Source organism: Saccostrea echinata, unplaced genomic scaffold (assembly GCF_033153115.1).
Source record: "Saccostrea echinata isolate AGI-Se365-2 ecotype Australia unplaced genomic scaffold, CSIRO_AGI_Sech_v1 ptg000029l, whole genome shotgun sequence".
Lineage (NCBI taxonomy): Eukaryota > Metazoa > Mollusca > Bivalvia > Ostreida > Ostreidae > Saccostrea > Saccostrea echinata.
In genome coordinates, this window is record NW_026889778.1 from 6,938,088 (window position 1) to 6,960,800 (window position 22,713).

Consider the following 22,713-nt stretch of genomic DNA (forward strand, 5'->3'; position numbering starts at 1 on the left):
TTCACTTACATTGTTCGCTTTGGAATCAATGTCCTCATTCCACACTTGGGTATAGATCAAAATTAGTTATTTTCCACAGACCACGCAAGTAACTTTGTTCACCGAATTAGTTTTCGAGTTCATGCAACTGATACAATCTTGGTGATTTAGTAAATGAAGGAGTGAAATTTTCACCACTCAAGGCGGTGTTATCGCCCTTCAGTTTAGAACTCATCAGTGTATCCTGTACTTTATTCTCACATGTCTTATTCAGTTTTCGTTCTCTTTCTTTGAAATTTGTAAATACCTGAAGTATTGGTAAATCCGTGCACAAATGCATGATTAATCAGTTATATCATTAGTCTCCAACGTTTTCCTCATCTGTAGGCATTACCCCAAGACTGCTATAACCTGTCGTATTCCTCATTTCCACGACTTTCTTTGATATCCACGGTCGATATACTAAAAACATAAACTCGGTGCTATCCTTTTCACAATCGCATCCTTGATTAGAAGCGAACTATAATCACTACATATCTGTACATAATAAAGTTCATTATGTATTCCTTGCGTTTAAAATTACAATTTCGATTTTTTGAATTTCCAAATTTTTTTGAAATAAAAGTTATTTACAATTTTGGGATGGTAGCAAGGAATCCACACATCATTTGAAAAGCTTTTCTTCACATGAAATTGTACATTATTTCCTTCATTTAAAACCTTTCTTGAATAAATCATAAATATCCTTTAAAAAAATAAGCCGAAACATATTTCAGAAACATCAATTCAAAAAGAAAAATTCAAGACTTGATCAAGCTACAGATACTTTTGGTTCAGAAATTTTCGTCCTACCTTGCTACATTTTCCCTCCACGTTCGACATTTTAATTATACTTTGCATCGTCTTGGTCATAGGAATCAAATAGACAATGTAATATTTCGCCATACCGGGTTAGGAGCATTAAATTAATTCACAGTCCTTTTTCGGTCTTGATCAGGAACATTAAATTGATTCACAGTACTTCGCAAATCATGGTCACTGGTACCAAATTGAACTTACCAGTTGTAAGCCAATAATAAGTTGTATTTATTCAAAAGTTTATTAATTAATTTACCGTGATTGTATAGAGTTTCTAATACAATTCCTGAAATGTCAACAAGATGGACCAAAACAATTGGTATGAACAATATATAACAATATATTTTGTAGGGAGAATCTGTTTTGTTTAACCTCCCTCTGAAATAAAAATCTCTCTTTTTTTTTTTTTTTTTTTTTTTTTTTTTTTTTTGACAAAATGCCAATTTTACACCTTTTTCCCTATTTCTATCTCAGTTTATTCTCTATCTCGTTAAACAGATAACCCGAATGCTCTTCTTTCTGGGGACGATCTCCAGCATTCTACACTGGCTGGTACAGAGGATACTCAAAACCCTCCTATCATGTTGGAATCAACCCATTATGGAGGTCTACAAGGGCAAGATTCAGCACCTGTGAAATTCCAAACAAAGACTTTGAGTGCTGGAGAAAATCCAACAGAGACGGTCCAGTCAGAGAACAAATTACCAGAAAACGCTTCCGTTTAGACCTTTAAAATAATTAAAATAATTCTTTCCAGAATTCTCGTTTATTTTAAAACATTAAAACTGAACACTACTCGTAAAAGGCATTGTCCGCCATATTTCTCGTTCATCGCCGCTTTCCTCTACAACCCCTATATAAGCCGCAGGCCACTAAACAGTTCAAGGTATTTCGCTGTAGAGGGCTTACGAGTATAGACGTACATCTTCGATTGCCGTGTGACTCGGTCGCGATGAAATTATCAAATTTTACGCACTTTTTCCAAGTCAGGAGAAAAGTAACATCCAATATGCAAGTCAATACATTAATTAAAAAAATAAAATGCACAAGGAATATACGCACAAAATCTAAGACCACGAAAGAAATACTACACGTCGGCCACGAGTTTCAAGTGTGCAATCGGGTGTAACGAATTCGAAGGGTTTATATACCTGTGTGACGGTGTCTATTTATTAGTAGTGATCAGCTTTAAGATGGTGATGAATTGGCATTCCTATGTAAAAAAAAGTCTTCATGAAGAAATCCATAAAAACGGATGGATAATTGACAGGAAAGTAAATGTAAACCGTGAAGATAACGATTAGTGATCAAGCTCATCAATTCAGTTAACAAAACTTATCATGAACAGGGCAAAACCAAGGACCCATGGAAACACCAGAGATGGGATCATATTTAAATAATTAAATGATTGTTATTTAAGAAAAATAGACTTGTGCATATGCATGTACATCGGGAAAGGTGGTGAACGCGGACGAAGTAATTATGTTTCCTCCCATGATCAATTATGTTTCATCATTACTGCGCAGTTCTTTTCTCGTTTTTATAAAATATAATGAAACATGTTAGACGATTTTTGATTTACTGGAATACACCTCGGACGATTCTGATTGGCTAGCTTATTAAGCAACTTAAAATGTACAATTCCATGTAAAATAACATACAATCAATCAATCAACTTATTCCTCGGTAAGCCTAGTATATCTTGAAAAGTAAAAGAAATTAAGGAAGTCGAGTTTGTGATAAACTGGTTACTAACTGGCATTGGTTATGGGGCGCATTCACAACATGTTCCAATGTTTATAAAGCTTCATGAGCCCTTAAATATCTTGACTGATATATTATTGGTGTTTTCATTTTCTACCATTCGAAATTTTTCGTGCCAACAATGACTAAAATATTATATCCTTATAATTAACGAAATACACGCTTGACGTCAGATAGCGTACAGGTATATCATCTAATAATAATTGTCTATTTTTTCATTAAATGGGATTTTTCCTCTTGTAACTTCAATAAATTTAACATTATGTATAAACACAGCATATGGAGAAAATGTATGAGTACAATTACCTTTATTTTTATGACTTTTGAGCAGAATACAGATTGATTACTGTCATCATTTACAAGCATACCGTTTTAAGGTTAAATGACTCTTTGATAAGGGGAATATCTCTCACTTGGATAGATGAATATTATATTACTGCTTTAGAAAATATATATATTAGATATGTCAAATAACAGTCATTTCGTAAAAAATTCCCTACAATGTATGTAAAAATTGTATGCAATTTTAATTATAAATTAGATTTCTTTGTGGTAAATTGCTAATAAAGCAGCATTTTATACGACTGAACTTAAGGGGAATGAAACATTTTGTATCATTATTAGTTACTATAATCTTTCTTAATGTGAATGCAGTAAACAGGGTAATTTTGTCCGGTGTTATTTTCAATCTATTCTACTTGCAAATGCTATAGACAGGTTTTTAATATATCAAGTCACAGTTGTTTTAAAAGATATTTATCACTATGTTTCTATTAATTTTTACCTGATCTAAATTTGCCCACTGATATTTTGTTGTCGGCGGTAATATGTGCCAACAAACGACTTATTTTTCCTCTGCACAATGGGTGATAAAATGTGTAGTGCAATTTTGTACATATTTTTTTAGGCGACAATGTATTCCTTGAACTTCTGCGTATATCGTCGCTATACTCAGCTAATATAAACGTTATATGTCATGCATACTCACAGATTTTCGTGAAACTTCATGGATAAGACGGTTTCTTTCTTCAATGAAACTTAAAAATGATAAATTATCATGGCAGTGAAATAATTGTGGTTTTATTGTATCATGTTTAGTCCATATTTAGCCATTCTTGGAACCTCCTACGGATCAGTGATCGGTATCGGTATTCTAATTAGTCTTATCGTATGCTGCTGCTGTACCCAAAGGAAAAATCAACAAAGGTATCATGGCGCGATTATCGTTCCAACTACCCAAAGAACAAGTAAAGTATACATGCATATATTAGTAATCAATTTACTTAATTGAGCGTATTTTGTATGCGAATCACATCTCTTTTTCAAGGTTATGAATGGAAAATTATACAGCCTTTGAAAGATATTTAACCCGATTAAACTCAAGAATGGCACTTCATTCTCAACGGGAGAATATATCTATTTTAAAATAAAAGCCTTGCAAGTATCTATTGTAAATGTATTTTTGAATGTACAGAAAGTGTGAAATGACCTTGACTGAAGGTAAATCGTCGTAGTCAATTCTGAAAATTGTATAATGATATACTAGTACCTGGGAAAAGTAGGGAGCTGTTTTCATAAGAAAAATGAATATCTTTATTTGGAGAAAAAAATCAACTTCCAATCATCCAAGGTACATTTTATACTTTCTATTTCTGCTTTCATTCTTTGCCTAATTATTGATTTCTTTAAACATATAACATCCCTGTTAATCATCAGTTTTGAAACCAAAAGATCCAATATCCTACAATGGCTGGCGTACATGGTACTCAGAACCTTTATATCATGATGGGACCGACACATAATGGAAATTCACAGGGACAAATTTCGACACACGTGGGTTTACCGTCACCAAGTTCAGGTACTAGGGGAAATTTACCGTTTACAGTTTGAAACGGGACACTGGAACTTGGTCAGTTAATTGGGATATGGGCAGGGCCATTTTATAGATAAAGTGAACCTATCTTTTAATTTTATGTAAATGATATGTAAAGATAAAATAATCATAATTAAGGCATAAATATCTTCTACCCTATCACTATATATTAACAGTACATCTGTAAAACAAACGGAAACACATTGCCTTTGGAACATGTCTATGTGTTAGAGCCACTTTTGCTCAAATTATATCATTGCCTATCTAGGAGGTGTACATTCTTATCATAATATTTACATTTAATTATAGTTTATGTCTAGCTTTTCATTTTTTCCTTTACATTTCATTGAAAAATGTTATGATTACAAAATTCAAATAGCGACGCTTAAATGTAATTTTGCAGTTCCGCACTGCATAGTGTTGATCGTCAGAGATAAATGCATTGCGCTTAGTATTTTTGTTATTGAAATATTTTGAATGTTTTAAAATTTTACTTTTATTAGCTGCATGTTATTTTCACCAATTCCATGCATATGTTTTATGCACCCCCCTACAGAAACGAATCAAAATCATACTGTCGGTAGCTCTCCCGCATAAATTACGTGTTTAAGATGTGGTACATAATACAGATAAATACTTATATTCGATTAATAATTTTCTTCAGTTTTACATAACAAATGTTGAAAGTATAAGTGCTACGTCATAAACGAAAATAAAAATTCACGCTCTCGATGAACAGTAACGACTGATCCCTCAGTTTAGCTAAAAAAGTGCAGTGTGAATCACGTAGACATGCATATTACATATTCAAAAGATATCTGTTCAATATACATCTACTGTGAAATTACGGATTAGCACTGGGTTTAATTTTCATTGTTTTCAAGGTTTGATTGATTGATTGATTGATTGTATATTGTTTTACGTCCCATTCGAGAATTTTTCACTCATATAGAGACGTCACCATATACCGGTGAAGGGCTTCAAATTTTGACCTTTACTCGGCACTCAGGGCCATTGAGCAGTGAGGGATCTTTATCGTGCCAACGCCTGCCGTGACACGGGGCCTCGGTTTTTAAGGTCTCATCCGAAAGACCCGCAACTTTCACTTCAAAGTGCCGAGCGCATGGCGAAGGAACAGTTGCTAACTATTTTTTATCGGCTTAGGTCTGTCGCGGCCGAGATTCGAACTCACGACCTCCCGATCACGAAGCGAGCGCTCTACCGACTGAGCTACCGTGAACGGTTTCAAGGTTTGAAGAGATCCACGAATCCATGCCCTTTACAAAATATGGAAATTTTCAACTGCAGTATCATGAGTATTTATCAACTTCGAAATCCAATCACCTCGAATCAAAATTTTTTTGCACGGTCCACAAAAAATAAACCCCGCGAAAAGGTAATTTAACAGCACTCTAAAATCAATGAAAGTAAATAAAAGCAATGAATTATAAATTCTGGACGTTCATCTTGTCATAACTTGGACGGCTGTGTAGACAAAATTTCATGACTCACTTATAAACAGAGCCTTCCCTGTAATGACAAGCGAATGTTCAAAATTAACAATTTTTAATTCAGTTTTGAGATGATGACAAGACTGCATTACTTTTTCACAGAACCATTTTAGTAATCAGATTGGATATAGAAAAAATGTTTCATGATTATTCAAACATATTATTGCATATTTAGGGAGAAATCAATAATCATGACTCTATAGGGCATAATATTTACATTTGCAAATGTTTTCCCTTATATAACACTATAGAAAGCAACGCGTATCTATATCCGTATAAACACAGGTTCCTCGCGTCATAAACGTTCGACGTAATTTCTCAGTGACGTCATAAAGGGTCGACGCGCAAACAATGGATCAAATACGTGCCGTTGAGTTTGAAAAATAAAACATTTCACGCGTTAAAGATTATAATCAGGAAAATATAAAATATGAATAAGTCATAAATGTAAATATAAGTAATAATGTATCATTTTTAAACATCTATCGGATATAAATACGGGTTGGTACGAGATCAAATTCATCATAAAGCCCTTCGGGCTTTATGGAATTTGATCTCGTGACCAACCCGAATTTATATCCCGATAGATGTTTAAGAATGATACATTATTTCTTAAATACTCTCAAGATACACGTGCACCCATGTGATAAATGTTAAAAGAACAGATTTGTTGTGTTAGCATTTTTAATAATGTATTATTTGGTCTAAAATCAACTAAAAATGTCAATGATTATGTCGTACTCAGTATTTAACTCAATTATTTATCTTTATTTTTAATTTCAAGTCAGAGCAAAGGAATATTGATTAATGCATTATCTAAATATTTACAAAATAATAAAACCGTGGCAGTACGAATTTCTTACCTTGTTCATCAATAAACTCTTTGCCATATGTTGCACAACCTCTATGTAATCTGAATGCGTGACGCAATCTTTTCTTTCGATATTTATAAACATAATCACAATATTATATTTGTATTAAACAAATAGCCCTATTAATCCGAAGGTATATCGTCAGAATTGAAAACGATTAATTTGAATGAATTGTTTCGAGCGTACAATTTATTTAATTATTTGTTAGTTAACATAATTAAGTTAGTGGAAGGATTTTATCCGAAGGTTTCGATAGCGAAGACATATTCTTTATAACTGAAATACGCTGGATTTTTATCTCTGCCAACTTCAATCAACATTTATGGTAGTGTAATAAAGTGCAGAACAACATGGTGGAACACAATAAATTGAGAATTTTGTTTTTGTTAACCGTGTATAGTGAGTATTTGCTGAATTGTTCAACACATTAGTCTATTTTGGCAGTATCTCAAACAGTGGTTATTTTTATAAAATATTTCTATTCTTAAAAAAAATACTCTATTTATTTATGTATTTTATATTAGTAAGAACAGCTAGCAAAGTGGCGCATATTTGGAGATTTAAAAAAATATAGATGCTTTTAATGATTCAAAAATAAAAAACTACGATCCTTAAAACACCTGTTCCTCGTAATTGAAAATATCAGCGTTGATGTAAACTTAAAACAATATTTAACAACGTTGGATGAAGTTAATAAAACAGTTTCATAGAAGGAATTGTAGATTATTTTGCAGTCTGCTATTCATTCTCTTCAAAAACTATTATTTCACACACTAACTATTAATAATAGAGTCTGTCTCTTGATGATGATACAAATGTGAGAAGGAGCTCTGTCTAATATTGTTTGATGCTACTTATGAAAGCATAAAGATATATTATTGACTTTATATTGAAAGAATATTCAATTCTATTCAAATGGAAAAAAGTAAAAATAACCTCATCTCACCTCTGGTGTTTCCAGGGGTCCGGTTTTTTTGCTCACTATCCTTTTTTTGTTCACTATACGTTTATTTGGATTCACTATACTTTTTTGTTATACACTACATGTTTTTTGGGGGTTCACTATACTTTTTTTTTGTTCACTATCCTTTTCTTTTGTTTACTTTACGTTTTTTGGGGGGTTCACTATACGTTTTTTATTCACTATACGTTTGTTTTGTTCACTATACGTTTTTTTTTTTTTGTTTACTATACGTTTTTTTGTTCACTATACATTTTTTTGGTTCTTGGTTCACTATACGTTTTTTTTCGTTCACTTTACTTTTTTTGTTCACTCATACCCTTTTTTGTTCATTATACATTGTTTTGTTCGCTATATTTTTTTGGTTCACAATCGTTTTTTTAAGTTCACTATACTTTTTTTTGTTAACTATAAGTTTTTTTTTGTTCAATATAATTTTTTACACTATACGTTTTTTGGGTTTATTATAGTTTTTTTTTTTGTTCACTATACGTTTTTTTGTTCACTATACATTTTTTTTTGTTCACTATACTTTTTTTGTTGATTATACTTTTTTTATTCACTATACGTTGTTTTGTTCACTATACTTTTTTGGTTCACTATACGTTTTTTTAAGTTCACTAAACTTTATTTGTTCACTATACTTTTTTTGTTCACTATACGTTTTGTTTACAGGATTTATGAGATTGATCACTGTTCGTTATGGTCACCTTTTACATAACGAACAGTGATCAAACTCACAAATATAACAAACAATACAAATCAAGGATAGCATTATAAGAACCCCTGGAAAACACCAGAGGTGGGATCAGGTGCCTAGGAGTAAACCGTCACTGTCTACTGGATTCATCCGCCTTGTGCCATCTATATTTATCGGGTAGACGGATAAATAGTAATCAAAATAAATATAAAAAATAATGGCCTAACAACTGGTATGGAAATTCTACCCAAAGATAGGTTGTACTAAACAGGGTTATTATAACGACCACGATGAATTTAAATGAGATTGCTGAAAGCCTTGTAACAAAGACTCATTTGTCAGTAGCCTACCTGGGATCAAAAATTGGCACTCACATCTACTCTTACGAACTACATCAATCATGAGACACAGAAACCATATGCCAGTGATGATGAATAATTGCTATATAGATATGGGAAGCTGACAATAGGAAAACTAATCGTAAACCTGTCACAGATTATTTGTAAATTTGCAATTAACGGCTATACTCAGTAGTCATCCAAATTGAAACAGACTATGTGGTGTCTTTTATAAGTAGTTTCACCAAGATATTTCTAGCTGACAAATAAATGAAAGAAAAATTTGTTAAATGACAAAAACTTCATCGATATAATTAAATCTTGAATTGATGTCCGCAGTAACCGTTTTCTTTTCTCGAGTGTACGTCGAAGTTTTGAATAATTTTCACTTTGGAACAATACATTAACCAATTTGCTTAAGAAAATGCACAATTTGAAACCATCTCTTATATTACTTGAACAGGAAAGTAGGTTATGTAACATTTTAAATATTTCAGAGAACGTTGAAGGTTCCTGTTATTACTACTGCAATGACAATAACCAGATTGGCAAAGTTGAAATAGGCACCTTAACAGCTAATGACAAAAGCAAATCATCTCCCAATCTTACATGAAAAAATTCATAATTTTAATTGAAGGTGTGTTTTAGATGAAGAATGCTGCTACCATTACAATTAAAATGTTTTCTTTGTTTGTGTGAAAGTGAACAGATGCATTATGATCAATTATAATGGCACATGGACCATTTTGCTTTATCACCTTAGTTCCTATGAAACAATACTTGGTGCTTTCTATAGAGCTGTGATCGGGCTCGGCATTCTTGTAAGCCTTATCGTCTGCTGTTGTTGTATCCAAAAGAAAAACAGGGAACGGAATCACGGCACATTCATTGTCCCAATTACATCAGGAACAAGTAAAGTATTAAACTTTGATGGTATCCCTGGTAATATTATTACCCAGTAAGATTTTCTTTTTATACCAAGAATCCATTTTATTACTCGGGTTATTACAAGAATACTTAACACTGTTTTACAAAAAGTACGCGCAGCGTTTATCATGACATAATACTGTACAATTAAAAAACTAAAATACGCCTGATTTCATCCAATAAACATGTGTATTAAATATATTTTTTTTCGGCATCGACATATAAGCTAACCAAAATGCAGGTATGTGAAGGGCACCAAGATCGTTACTCTGCAAACTTAAACTGTTTTTCCCTTTACATACTGTACAGTAAGATTATTTTTCGAAAACACACTGTTGCACAGGATATACACAAAACCATATTAACGCAAACTACCATACCATGAAATAAAACCGTGATGGGATACACGCAAGATACGATATGATACATGAACGACAAGATAAGATAGAAACATCAAGAAAAAAGTTGCTTGCAATGAAATACATGTAATCCTTGTTTGAAATACGGTATAAAATACATCATATTTTGTAAATTGACTCCTTGGTGGCAAAAGACACTTGTAATGACTTAATTGTCTGTCAGTCTATGTCTATCTTGAAAACGTGACTTTAGCTGTGTAAGACTTTGTTATATGAGTTCGAACTTTAGAAAGATGATGTACATATTAACCAAAATATGTCTCATGATTGACTAAATTTTAACTCAAATCATTTATCAAAGGTCAGAATCACTGGCCAATGAGATACTGAAATGATGTCCTAACTTTATGCTGGGAAACTTTGTTTCTAATTTTTCAAATTTGAGAAAACTGTCGACAATTATTCAAAAAAAGTCCTAATTTATAATTGAAAATTTAAAACAATCACTCTATGATTAAACTATATCTCATTTTTGAACCTTTTATTACAATGAATTCAAAATTGAGTATTTTTTTTCAATTTCAGTATTTGTGTTGGGAATTTGACTCAATGTCAAAACCTTAAGGTCTTTAAGGTCAAAGTTATAAATTATAAATTAATAGCCAGGGTATGAAAGGGGAATCTATTTTGTACAATAATCAACCAAATGAAATTTATTTTTTTTAAATATAATTTCCATTTCAGGTCCATCATTTCTTATTATATTTGCCAATTATCTAATTCTTTCATTTTATCTTTAAACAGTTAATGCCTCTGCTTACCTGTCTGGAAATCTACAGATCCAGCATCCTACAGTGCCTGGTACACAGGGCATCCGAAATCATTATATCATAATGGGACCGACACATTATGGAGTTTCAGAAGGGCAAGAGTAAACATCTGTGAATTTCCAAACAACTTCAGTCGCTGGAGAAATCCCGCAGTGACGGTCCAAAGAGAGAACAAATAACCCCCAAAACACTTCCATTTAGGCCTTGCAAATAACTAGATACCATTCACTAGAAATCAGATTGCACTTTTGGATGGTGATTAATTGGTATACAGATGCAAAAAGTATATAAACTCAGTATAAAGAACGTAGGTTACATTAAGAGGTAGGCCTATCTAGACAGCAATTTTACTTTTTGAAGATGGTATATTTTTTAAGAAGGATGTTACCTGTAACATACTTGTTTCTTTTGATCGATCTTTAAAAAAGGAAGAAGACGTATTAATAAAGTTGTGTAAGAGGAAGTTTCATTGACACATACTACCGTTATCGTATATTGTTATCGTATACAAGATAATTCAGAGAATTGTGGTCCCCAGCTTTCGGAGTCTTATTGGTGGGGTGCAATGATTTATTGCATATTGTCAAGTTCTATCTTGATTGTCCTGGCTTATTTCTCCATCTTGCGAAAGAAATGTTTTATAGTTTGGAAACAATACAGTTACGGCTGAGATTAAGTTTTTGAAAATATAGCTTTAAAGTCTAGATCATGAGGTAAAAAGTCACGAGGTAAAAAGTCCAGGCTTTTTGACATCATAGACAGCTGCTTTTTCAATAAAAATGAAACTCGTAAATATACTTACCTGTTCATTGGTCATTTACAGAATTATTTTGTTAAAAAGCACTCTGATTGTATACGCAAGTACACTGAAGTTGATATTAAAAAGATGCTTGAGTTTCTGATTGACAATATCTATGAAGTTTTTGGAGATTAGGTCTTCCAACAATCTGTTGGAATTCCAATGGGAACCAATTGCGCCCCCTTATTAGCAGACCTATTTTTGTATTCATATGAAGCAGAATTTAGTCAAAAACTTCTACACGAGAAGAAGAAAACACTTGCTGTGGCTTTCTACTCGACATTTCGATATATCGATGACGTATTATCAATTGACAATAGTTACTTTCATTCATTTGTCGACTCGATATATCCCAGTGAGCTTGAAATAAAAGATACCACAGATTCTGACACATCTGTTTCATATTTAGATATTTTACTAGAAAAAGACGTTTATGGTAACCTAACAACAAAGCTTTATGATAAACATGATGACTTCAACTTTTCAATCGTCAACTTCCCTTACTTATGTAGCAATATACCCTTATCACCTGGATATGGGGGTTATGTCTCTCAGTTGATTCGATACGCAAGAGCATGTTCTACGTATGAACAATTTCTAAAACGAGGCAAGCTATTGACAAACAAGTTGATGAAGCAAAAGGGTATCAACAGTCTCGTTTGAAGTCATCTTTTTGCAAGTTTTACGGTCGATACAATGACCTTGTCAGCACATGGAGCCTATCATGGAGTCAAATGCTGGTTGACGTTTTTCATACTAATTGTTAGGTCATTATTTATACACTGAACTATCTACGGATTTCTCCGTTATTACCCGATCATGACAAGGAGCACACGGCGGGTGTGACCGGTCGGCAGGGGATGCTCACTCCTCCATGACACCTGTTCCCACCTCTTAATTTTGAGGTCCGTGTTTGCTCTGCTTTCAAATTGTTTCATTGGACTTTCGAGATTGAATACTGTTCGTTATCTTCATATTTCATTATATTCCAAAATTTCTTGTCGCAGGTAATGCAGATTTGATATATGAAAGCCCTTTCTTCTCTCATTCAAAAGTTATGGCCAATGTCACTTCCCAAAAAAAATTTTCAAACTTCAAGGTCAAGGTCACGGGATCAAAATAATGATAATGCATTCGGAAAGGTCTTGCACAGGTAATCATATGAAATATATTATTCCCTTCTTCTCTCATTCAAAAGTTATAACAAAGATTAATTTTTTTGTGACAAACTGTCAGACGATAGACAGCTAGACAAACAGACAGACAGATGAATGAGTCTAAAGTCCCCGCGCTTTTGCTAAAGCGGGGGACAATTAAATTAATGTTTTATTATTTAATTTTTAATAATTTTTCAGATGTTCATGCGATTATTAAAACGATAGTTATAGCGACAATGCATATTGCTGTGATTACAAGAAATAACGAAAACAAATATCTCTCAACCCCATTTAAAGATCTTAAGAATTATTTTGAAATAAAAAAAAAAATATGAAATAAATAATTTGCTATTACCACTACATTATTTTCTTTGTGAATGAAAAAGTGAACAAGTACAAATTGACCAATTATTTTAGAATTTGGAACAATTTGCTTTATTGTATCACGTTTAGTCCATATCTAACAATATTTAATGCTTCCTATTGAGCTGTGATCGGGCTCGACATTCTTGTAAGCCGTAACGTATACTGTTACACTAGCAAGGGAGTCATGACATATTGTTCCAACGGTCCCAATAACATCCAGAATATAATACTCTGGTTGTGTTTCTAGTTAGATAGTTAAAAAAAATAAAATTTTGTTATTTCTTTACATACAATGAAGCCATCGTATCTTAAATCTACTGAAATACTCTTCACAACTTATTTTTTGACATGGTGCAAGATAGGTGAGGATGTACGATATGGAGAGATACACGCACGATGCGATAAACGCAAAATCTGATAATTATAAAATCTTTTTAGACTATGTTAAGTAGCAACTATATTGTGTTTGATGCATGTTTCTTGTTCCAGCCCATAATTGTTAAAATAGTAAACAGTGTAATAATAATCAGAGACCATGCTTGTTAAAAATGTTAAAGTTGCATTAGTGAATTTTTCCCAACAACTGTCCTATAAGTGTGCGTCTAGCTAATGAAACAACTCTGAAGTTTAAAACCGATATTATAATCATTATATCTTATGGCTGTATTGGCAATCTACCATATGGTCTAATTTGGCCTGAATCTTGCTAGTTTAAAAATTTCGTTCTTCGGTAAAGTATTTAAAAATACTTTCCCTGATAATCCTATGCATATATGTTAAACTTTGTATCCCCGTATACAAGAAACTAGCTTCTAGCATGAAGGACCATTCTTTAAACCAACTTAAATCTTACCTACAGCAGTATATGATGATTACTTGTTTGCCGTTTTATGTCCCTCGCAAGAATTTTTCATTCATATAGTGTCCCTAGATACCAGAAGAGGGTTTCAAATTGACGAACCTATGTTAATGAAAGCATAAGGAATTTTTTTTCATAAAATCTTCTTCGTATAATTATTATTTCGAAGCATTTGTTTTTATACTAAATTCGACTACGGAATGTTCCGTTAACCTGATCAATACTTAGGGCTCGCGGCGGGAATGACCTGTCAACAGGGGATGCTTACTCCTCCTAGATCCCACCTCTGAAATTTCCGGGGGTCCGTATTTTATGCCCTGTTCACTGATTTGTATCGTTTGTAGATTTTTTGAGATCGCTCACTCTTCTTTATCTTAAGCTTTTTCATTTTAAATGTACAATTGATAATTAAAGGGTGTTGGATTTTATTATTATTATGTTAGTTTAAATTCAAATCAAACTTTAAAAGCATTGTTGCAAAGAACAAGGTACAGTTTTAATTAAAATCTGGCCCTTTATTTTTTTAAAATATGAAAGTAATGAAAATTCATGCTTTTTGAAACTCCATGCACTAAAACCAATCAAAATGTTTTCCTAAATGCTAATTGTGACGTCATAAACTTGTGTATTTTCCTGTATTTTCATAAAAAGTTGCAGAAGACACAAATTTTCAGTGAAATTTTCTTTCAGATAATGTAGACCACATGCATCGCCCACAAATATTTTGAGAGGTGTGATTTTTCAAATAATATTACACGACATATCCGAATATTTAAGTGGGCGACGGCTGTGGAGACTATTTTCTCTAGGAAAATACCCCCTGAAATGAGTCATTTGGAGGCTTTTTCTGCGTAAAACTTGGAAATATACGAAATTAATGGCATCATATTTCCAGAATGATCCTCCTTCATGCCATGTTCCTTCATGAATATACGTATACTATACTCAACTCTTCTTTATTTTAAATCTTTTTGAAAACATTATTTTTTTAGGACACAATAAAGCCAAAACGATACTTACTTCATTTTTAGAAATAGCAAATAGGGTAAGAATTTCAAAACCTTGTACGGGGGGTATAAATGCAAGAAACAGAGGCACATCATTTCAGTAGCCAAAATCTTCTCTTGCAATTATACATAATGTGTAACACAGGCTACTCCCCATAACCCGTGGAAGTAAAACATTGGCAAAGGAGAATTAAAAGGAACACTGATAAATTCCTCCAGGAGTATTTTACGTTTATTGGTTACTCTGACTAAGTGCAGAGAACTGCAAGATTTATTCTCCGTTGTCTATAACCTCTCACTTATGAAGGCATATAGAGATCCTGGTTGACAAGCATATAGGGGACAATATTGCATAAACGACCTAGCGCCATATTGAACTCATGCGGTTTGCAAGCATTCTTAAAAACCATGGCCCATTTCCATGGGCCATGGTTTAAAAAAGAGAGACGAATAAAAATCTGAGTTGGCGAAAATTTTATGTTTTTATGTTTTTATTCCTCTCGTGTGTATTTCATAGTGAAGGGGTGTGAAATGTGTAAAGACAAAAAGATTTGTGACGAGGCCCTTTTATTAAATGAGGAAAAGCAATGACAATATTTTTTTCTTAATCTTTTACTCAGATATAACTTAGTATTATTTTAAACTTTGGGCCAGAACAAAGACATATGTGTTAAAGTTTCTAAAACAGATTACATTAAAAGACAGTTTTAAACAAACCACGACATGAAGTATAGGCTGAATTGTTGTTTTTTTTTCATTGGTCAATAAATTTTCATGTGTTTTAAGCTTGAAATCTGATGAATGATTTTTTCCCTTCTGTAGATACGCTCGATACTCATTATCTTAATGTAGTTAACCATTCTATTAATTTAAGCCACTATGCAAGTTTTTAGAATTTAAAAAAAAAACTATATAACCATGACATTTTTAAATAAATGAATATTTTTCTGATTGAGATAACATTATTTACATGACGGTACCGCAGATTATTTTCAAAAAGGATCGACGAAACGCAAGGCATTTTCTTCATAATTGATACTGGATTTAAAGTTCCGCCACATTCCAACAACATTTAAGGTAGTGTCACAAAGTGCAAAGCAAAACAACATGGTGGAATACATCAAACTGATACTAAGTACTTTGTTCTTGTTAGCAGTGTTCAGTGAGTATATGTTATGTCAGATACATGTATGTGTCTTTTAAAGCAAGTCAAACAGTTGTTATCCTTTAATTGAGCTCATTTTTCTAAAAGACCCTGAGAGATTTTATTTGTATTTATAACAATATGAAGAAACATTTTAATTGTCGAAGTAAAAAGCATAGGTTGTTTCATGATTTAAAAAAAAAATCCAATTAGCATTCCATCCTTCGAAACAGAAAAAAATTATATAGATTTGAAAGAAGTATAAAGTTCTATGAAAATTCCTGAAAAAAACCCATACACTTTCAGAAAGTAGTTGTAGTGTATCTTAATCTGTAATGTTCATTATATCAAAACAGTTTCCGTTTCAGACAGCTTCAATAAATTATTTTGCAAACATATAAATTTATCTGGAATGTACCTGTTTCGTTTGGTTGAAACTTCGAAACTTATTCGGAAGAAGCAAGATGGTGTATATTGAAGTTGTTTTAAGAGAGAATTTTCTGTCTCTTATTACTTGTATATGTATTTTGCATAACTTAAATGGTAAATAAGATAAATATATCATTTTGTGTCCATTACTTTTTAGAGAACGTTGACGCTTCCTGTTATTACTACTACAATGGCTATACTTACATTCGATATTGCTACAACAAGTAAGAGATGGTATAATCTAAAAGTAAAATTTCTATATCTATAAGATAGAGAATGCAGAAAAATTTCATTTCTTAATCGTATATAAAAAAAGAGAAATCATGAAATAAATTAAACTGTAATGCTATAAAAAGTGCTATAATTGTTTTCTCTATGAATAAAAAAAAACATGAACAGACACAAAATGTTCAATAAGTATTGCACTGGGAAAAATTATTTTCTTGCATTATGTTTAGTCCATATTTGATAATACTTGGTGCTTCCTATGGAGCTGTGATCGGACTCGGCATTCTTGTAAGCTTTATCGTCTGCTGCTGTTGTATCCAAAAGAAAAACAGGCAATGGACTCAAGGAACGTTAATCGTTCAAACGGTCCCAGGAACAAGTAAAGTATTACCTTGTCATGGTATACCTAATTAGATATGTTTCTTTTTAATACGAGGAATCTCATTTCCAGGGTTATGAAAAATACACTGCAATACTCTCTAATATAGGTCGCAAAGTTTTTTGACATCAAATTGTAAGGATAAAAAGACTGATATACGTCTGAAATCAACCAATCAGCATATGTATTTGAATTAATTTTTAACCGATCAGCATCGACAACTCAGTCAACTCTTAAAAGGTTAAGAATTAATTATCAAAAAGTTGTAACCAGACAGGTGCCAAAAGGAAGTATTAGAGACGCTCATCAACATTTTTTATCCACTTTTTGTGCTAGAGTGAAGGGCTACAGGCTAGATTTTTGGAAAGTGTTGGGGGAAAAGCAGAATTTTAAGTTGGACAAATCAGCTGATGGGTCCGGTTCCTAAAAATCTTGGCAATATTTAGAAGTTTTGGGTGTATGTCGAACTTAAAGTAATAAATGCTCTGGAGACTTTTATAGATCCTGATATAAGAATTTCTAAAGGATGCAGAAGGATGTATTCGGACATAAAAGATTAAGTTAAACTACTCACTACTAATAGCCTTAAGTACCCTGATTGGAATGAGTTCAAACTTGGGTATATCAATTTATATTAGCTGAATGTCCTGATTTTGAATCAAAGTCACATATCAGAGATGAAGACCAGTGTAAAATGAAATCATGGAGAAAATGTTGTCTTAATTATATGTCTAGAAAACTTGATAAGTATATTTTCAAACTTCAGTATATTTTTGTCGGTAAATCATATATATATATATATATATATATATATATATATATATATATATATATATATATAATTATATAATTATATAATTATATATATATTCAAAGTCATAACTGAAGGACAAGATCACTCTATTGTGCAAGATTTCAGAATTCATGTTCGGCCCAAATTTTTGAACCCCTGATTAGATTGTTTATCTAAGCACTGCAATGTTATTTTTTGAAAAATGTAGACACATAACTGCAACAGTATGATTTTTTTTTTTTTTTTTTGCATACACAGTTGCACTTATAAGAATACATCCTTCAAAAAAAAAAATAATTAAATGATGACAGGGACCTATATACTAACGGGATAGGCCACTCTCACAAGTCTCGCGAAGTCCTAATGTTATTAAATTTCATGACCTGTTAAATTGTAAGGACCCTAAAGTCATTTTTGGATTGCCAATTTTTTGTAAAATTGTATTGTCAGTAATAAATTAATAATAACAAAATAACTGTTTAAAATATGTTGTAATGATTTATTTAATACTAGCAGAGGCCTTCTATACTTTGATGTTTTGAACTATACATGTATATAGTAATTAACATTAGTGCCACTCATTTCATGCTTGTATGTTATTTTGTTGTATCATTTGCATTCATATACCCCAGTTGGGGTCTTTGTCTTAAATAAAAACTTGAAACTTGAAGTCTCGTAAGTCGGGATTTCGTAAGTCAATTTTAATTAAATATATCTCTAATGCTATTTAATATTTCAGATCAAGACCTTAATTTATCTATCAAAATTTATTCAAGATTTGTTTTAAGCACTGTTTAAATCCCTAATCTCAGTAGTAATTGCGTTTATTTCAAAATCAGCACATGCCCCTGATCTGCCGTATTTCCGAGAATTCGCCGATTTCGGTGCTTGTTTCCTTTATATCTAAATTATAATATATACTTTAAAATTTATTAAAAGTACATTCCAATACATAAAAAGAACAAATTACATTAATCAGTAAACAAGATTTTTACTGGGAATAAACGTAGTTTGAAAAACGTGTACTGTTGTGGATGACTTTTTTGTAAATAAACATGGCGCTGAAAAAGCTGCCTATCCCGTTAGTATATAGGTCCCTGATGCTTATATTTACATTTTTTTAACTCCCCGCCTTGTCGGCAAATGTGAGTTATATTTCAAAATCCCTATATTATCCTTCATTTAAGTGACAATTAATGGAAGAGCCCATGAAACAGATACTACCGTTAAACTGTTCAATGTGAGCGTGATTTTGATATTTCCATTATAAGGTTGCACTTGCACGGAGTTCATCGTTTGTGATGACATAATAATATCTTACTTTAATTTTTTTTACCTACCTGTCCATGTTATGGTGTTTTGATTGCTGTAGCTTTCAACAGACTTAATAAGCAAAGTACATGTGGAATGTAAATATTCAAACTTGAATTAATTCTTTTGCCTATAGTTGAGTCATGAATTGACTTTTCGGGGCCATTCTTAGTGATGAACAAGAGTGTATTTTGTAAGGGTGAATCTACCTTTTCAAACCTCCCTCAAAAAAAAAAAAAACTAATTTGTTTTGAAAAAAAAATATCTCCATTAATTATGTTTAAGTCTGATTCTTTAAACAATTAGTTCATTTTTTTCTTGAAACAGATAACCCTCTTACATATCCGTCTGAAAATCAACAGATCCAACATCCTGCAATAGCTGGTACCCAGGGCATTCAAACCCCTCATATCATGATGGCACAGACACATTATGGGGGTTCACAAGGTCAACATTCAACATCTGTAAATTTCCAAACAAATCCCGGTACTGGAGCAAATCCATCAGGAACCGTCCAGCAAGGGAACGAGTGACCAGCGAACGCTTCTGTCAAGACTTTCAAAATGAGTAAAATAATGTTGTTTTCAACACCTTTAAATGATGGAGTTAAATATAAAATCTAATCATTCTCAACAAGTTGTTTTTATTCGTATTAAATTTGTTTTTTTTTTGTATGTTGTTTAACGTACCTCTCGAGAATTTTTCACTCATATGGAGACGCCACCACTTGCCGGTGGAGAGCAGCAAATTTTGTCCTATACTCGGCACTTACGGCCATTGAGCAGTGAGGGATCTTTTTCGTGCCAGCACCTACTGCGACACGGGACCTCGGTTTATACGGTCTCATCCGAAGGACCGGTTCCACGTCCTACAGTGGGATTCGAAACCGCGACGCAAGGATCAACTCCTTACACCGCGACTCTAGAGCAGACGTTCTAACCACTGCGCCAGGCTGGTGACTATTAAATTTGTAAAATGTTGGCTAAGCTCTAGACGGAATAGCCCTTCCTGATCAAGAATGTATTTTTTATCGCAAAAATTTTACCGAAATTCCGATTGTTTACCTTAGCTCTACTGTGCAGTGGAAGGTTCTACCTTTTTTGTTTTCGTTTTTTTTTAACAGAGATGTTAAAACTTCTGCCGGAACAACAAACCTAAGGGTACACTTTGTAAGCTTGACACCAGTCCTCTGTAAATTTAAATAAATTTGTTGATATCATGGAATATAATACGTTGATGATTAATTTAAAGATTTTTTTAAATTATGAAATGCATTATACGTGAGAGAAAGTTAACGTTACTCAAACAGCGCATAAACATATGCCTTTTTCGTTACACAGATAATGTTTGATGCTCCGTGCTCACTAGTGGGAAGTTGAAAGTAAAATTTTGAGCAAAATATAGTTCATTTTAAGTCAAGTACAAATAAATTATCAAGAGCATAAATACAGCACATTTATACGTAAGGAGATTATGGCTCTCCTCTTTTTTGAGCCTTGACAACACATTTATATGCATTAGTTGCAATTGTCCTTCCTGTAGATTTCAATAATTCATCACGTCCGTTCCAAAACCGATCACAAATAATATTTTCTTTCTTTCAAATTTTTATCGACTTAATTCAGTATTGTAATTTGTTAAATCACAAATAAGTCTATATCTGTATTTAACTTGACTAGACTGAAGGTAGCAGCCACTAACAACAGCCATTTAAGCCCGTAGAAGGTAGCAGCCAATAAGAAAATTCATCAAAGGACTGAGAGTACTCTGATGCAATACTGTTTAATACTTTATTTTCAACAATTAATAATTAATAATTAGATAATGAATATAACATTTAATTACTTAATAAGTCAAATACTCGGAGGCAGTAAAGCTCAACTGCATAAGGAAAATTATGCGGCTTCAAAACAAACAAACAAGAAAAAAGAAAAGAAAATGTCACCGCGTAAGAACAAACCAACATTGGAAATAGGTTAAGTACTTCCGGGAGAATCCCTTTTAAGGTCTTTGACGGGTCTCAGGAACATGAAGGGGCCAATAAGCTAACCTTAAATTTCCTCACTCCTATTGTAGATTGATATAGAGTTTGAAGGTAATTTAATCTATTTTAAGCTATTATCCTTAAAGTGTGTTTTGAACAATTACTGGTACAAGGTAAAGGGTCCATAGTGCTATTATATACGGCCATAAAAATTAGGCTGAAGTGGTACCACCAAGTGGTGCCATGGGCGGGTTACATATTTTGAAGCAGCTATTACACCTCTTATCTTAGAAGTGTGCTTAAAATCATTACTGTGCCAGGATAGGAGATTTCTAGGACTATCATTTCCCACAATCGGAATAGGGCTGTAGTGGGTCTATCAAGTGGTGCCAAGGGTGGGGAATATATTTCAAGCATTCATTTTTCAACCATCATTGACCACTAGAACAAACTAACACTGGTAAAATGTTAAGGACCTTAGGGAGTATCCCTTTTCAATTTTTTGAAGGGTTCCAATGACTGGAAGGGACAGTTAGGTAACCTGAACTTTGGTGTTTTTTACTTTATTTATTTACGGGTTAAAGGTCAGCTATTATACTCCTTATCTTTGAAGTGTGCTTCAAATCATTACAGGGGCAAGGTAGAGGACCCCCAGAACTATCATTTCCGCTATCAGAATGGGGCTGTAGTGGTACTACCAAGTGGTGTCAAGGGTGGGGGTGGTATTTCAAGCATTCATTTTGAAACCATCTTTGGCTACTAGAACAAACTAACACTAGTGAAAAGTTAAGGACCTTAGGGTGAATCCCTTGGCAGCTTTTGAAGGGTCCCGGGGAAGGGAAAGGGCCAGTAATCTAACCTGAACTTTGTTGCATTTCACATTTATATACGGGTTAAAAGTCAGCTATTATACCCCTTATCTTTGAAGTGTGCTTCAAATCATTACTGGGGTAAGGTATAGGGCCCCCGGGACTATAATTCCCGGCTTTCAGTATGGGGCTGTAGTGGTACCACCAAGTGGTGTCAAGGGTGGGGGACGTATTTCAAGCATCATTTTGAAACCATCTTTGGCTACTAGAACAAACAAACACTAGTGAAAGGTTAAGGACCTTAGGGTGAATCCCTTGGCAGCTTTTTGAAGGGTCCCGAGAAAAGGAAGGGACCAGTTAGCTAACCTGAACTTTTTTGTTTTTCACATTTTGTATTGATATACTGGTTAAAGGTCAGCTATTATACCCCTTATCTTTGAAGTGTGCTTCAAATTATTATTGGGGTAAGGTAGAGG

The 22,713-nt window shown here is 33.0% G+C and overlaps 1 protein-coding gene across 1 annotated transcript; it reads left to right on the forward strand.

The window, feature by feature from the left end:
• Positions 1-16,259: 16,259 nt before the first annotated feature.
• LOC133194419 (uncharacterized) lies at positions 16,260-20,042 on the forward strand. The gene is made up of 4 exons (XM_061330380.1): positions 16,260-16,322; positions 16,891-16,957; positions 17,192-17,340; positions 19,772-20,042. The coding sequence occupies exons 1-4, from the start codon at positions 16,268-16,270 to the stop codon at positions 19,975-19,977; spliced, it is 477 nt and encodes a 158-aa protein (XP_061186364.1). The 5' UTR covers positions 16,260-16,267; the 3' UTR covers positions 19,978-20,042.
• Positions 20,043-22,713: the final 2,671 nt, after the last annotated feature.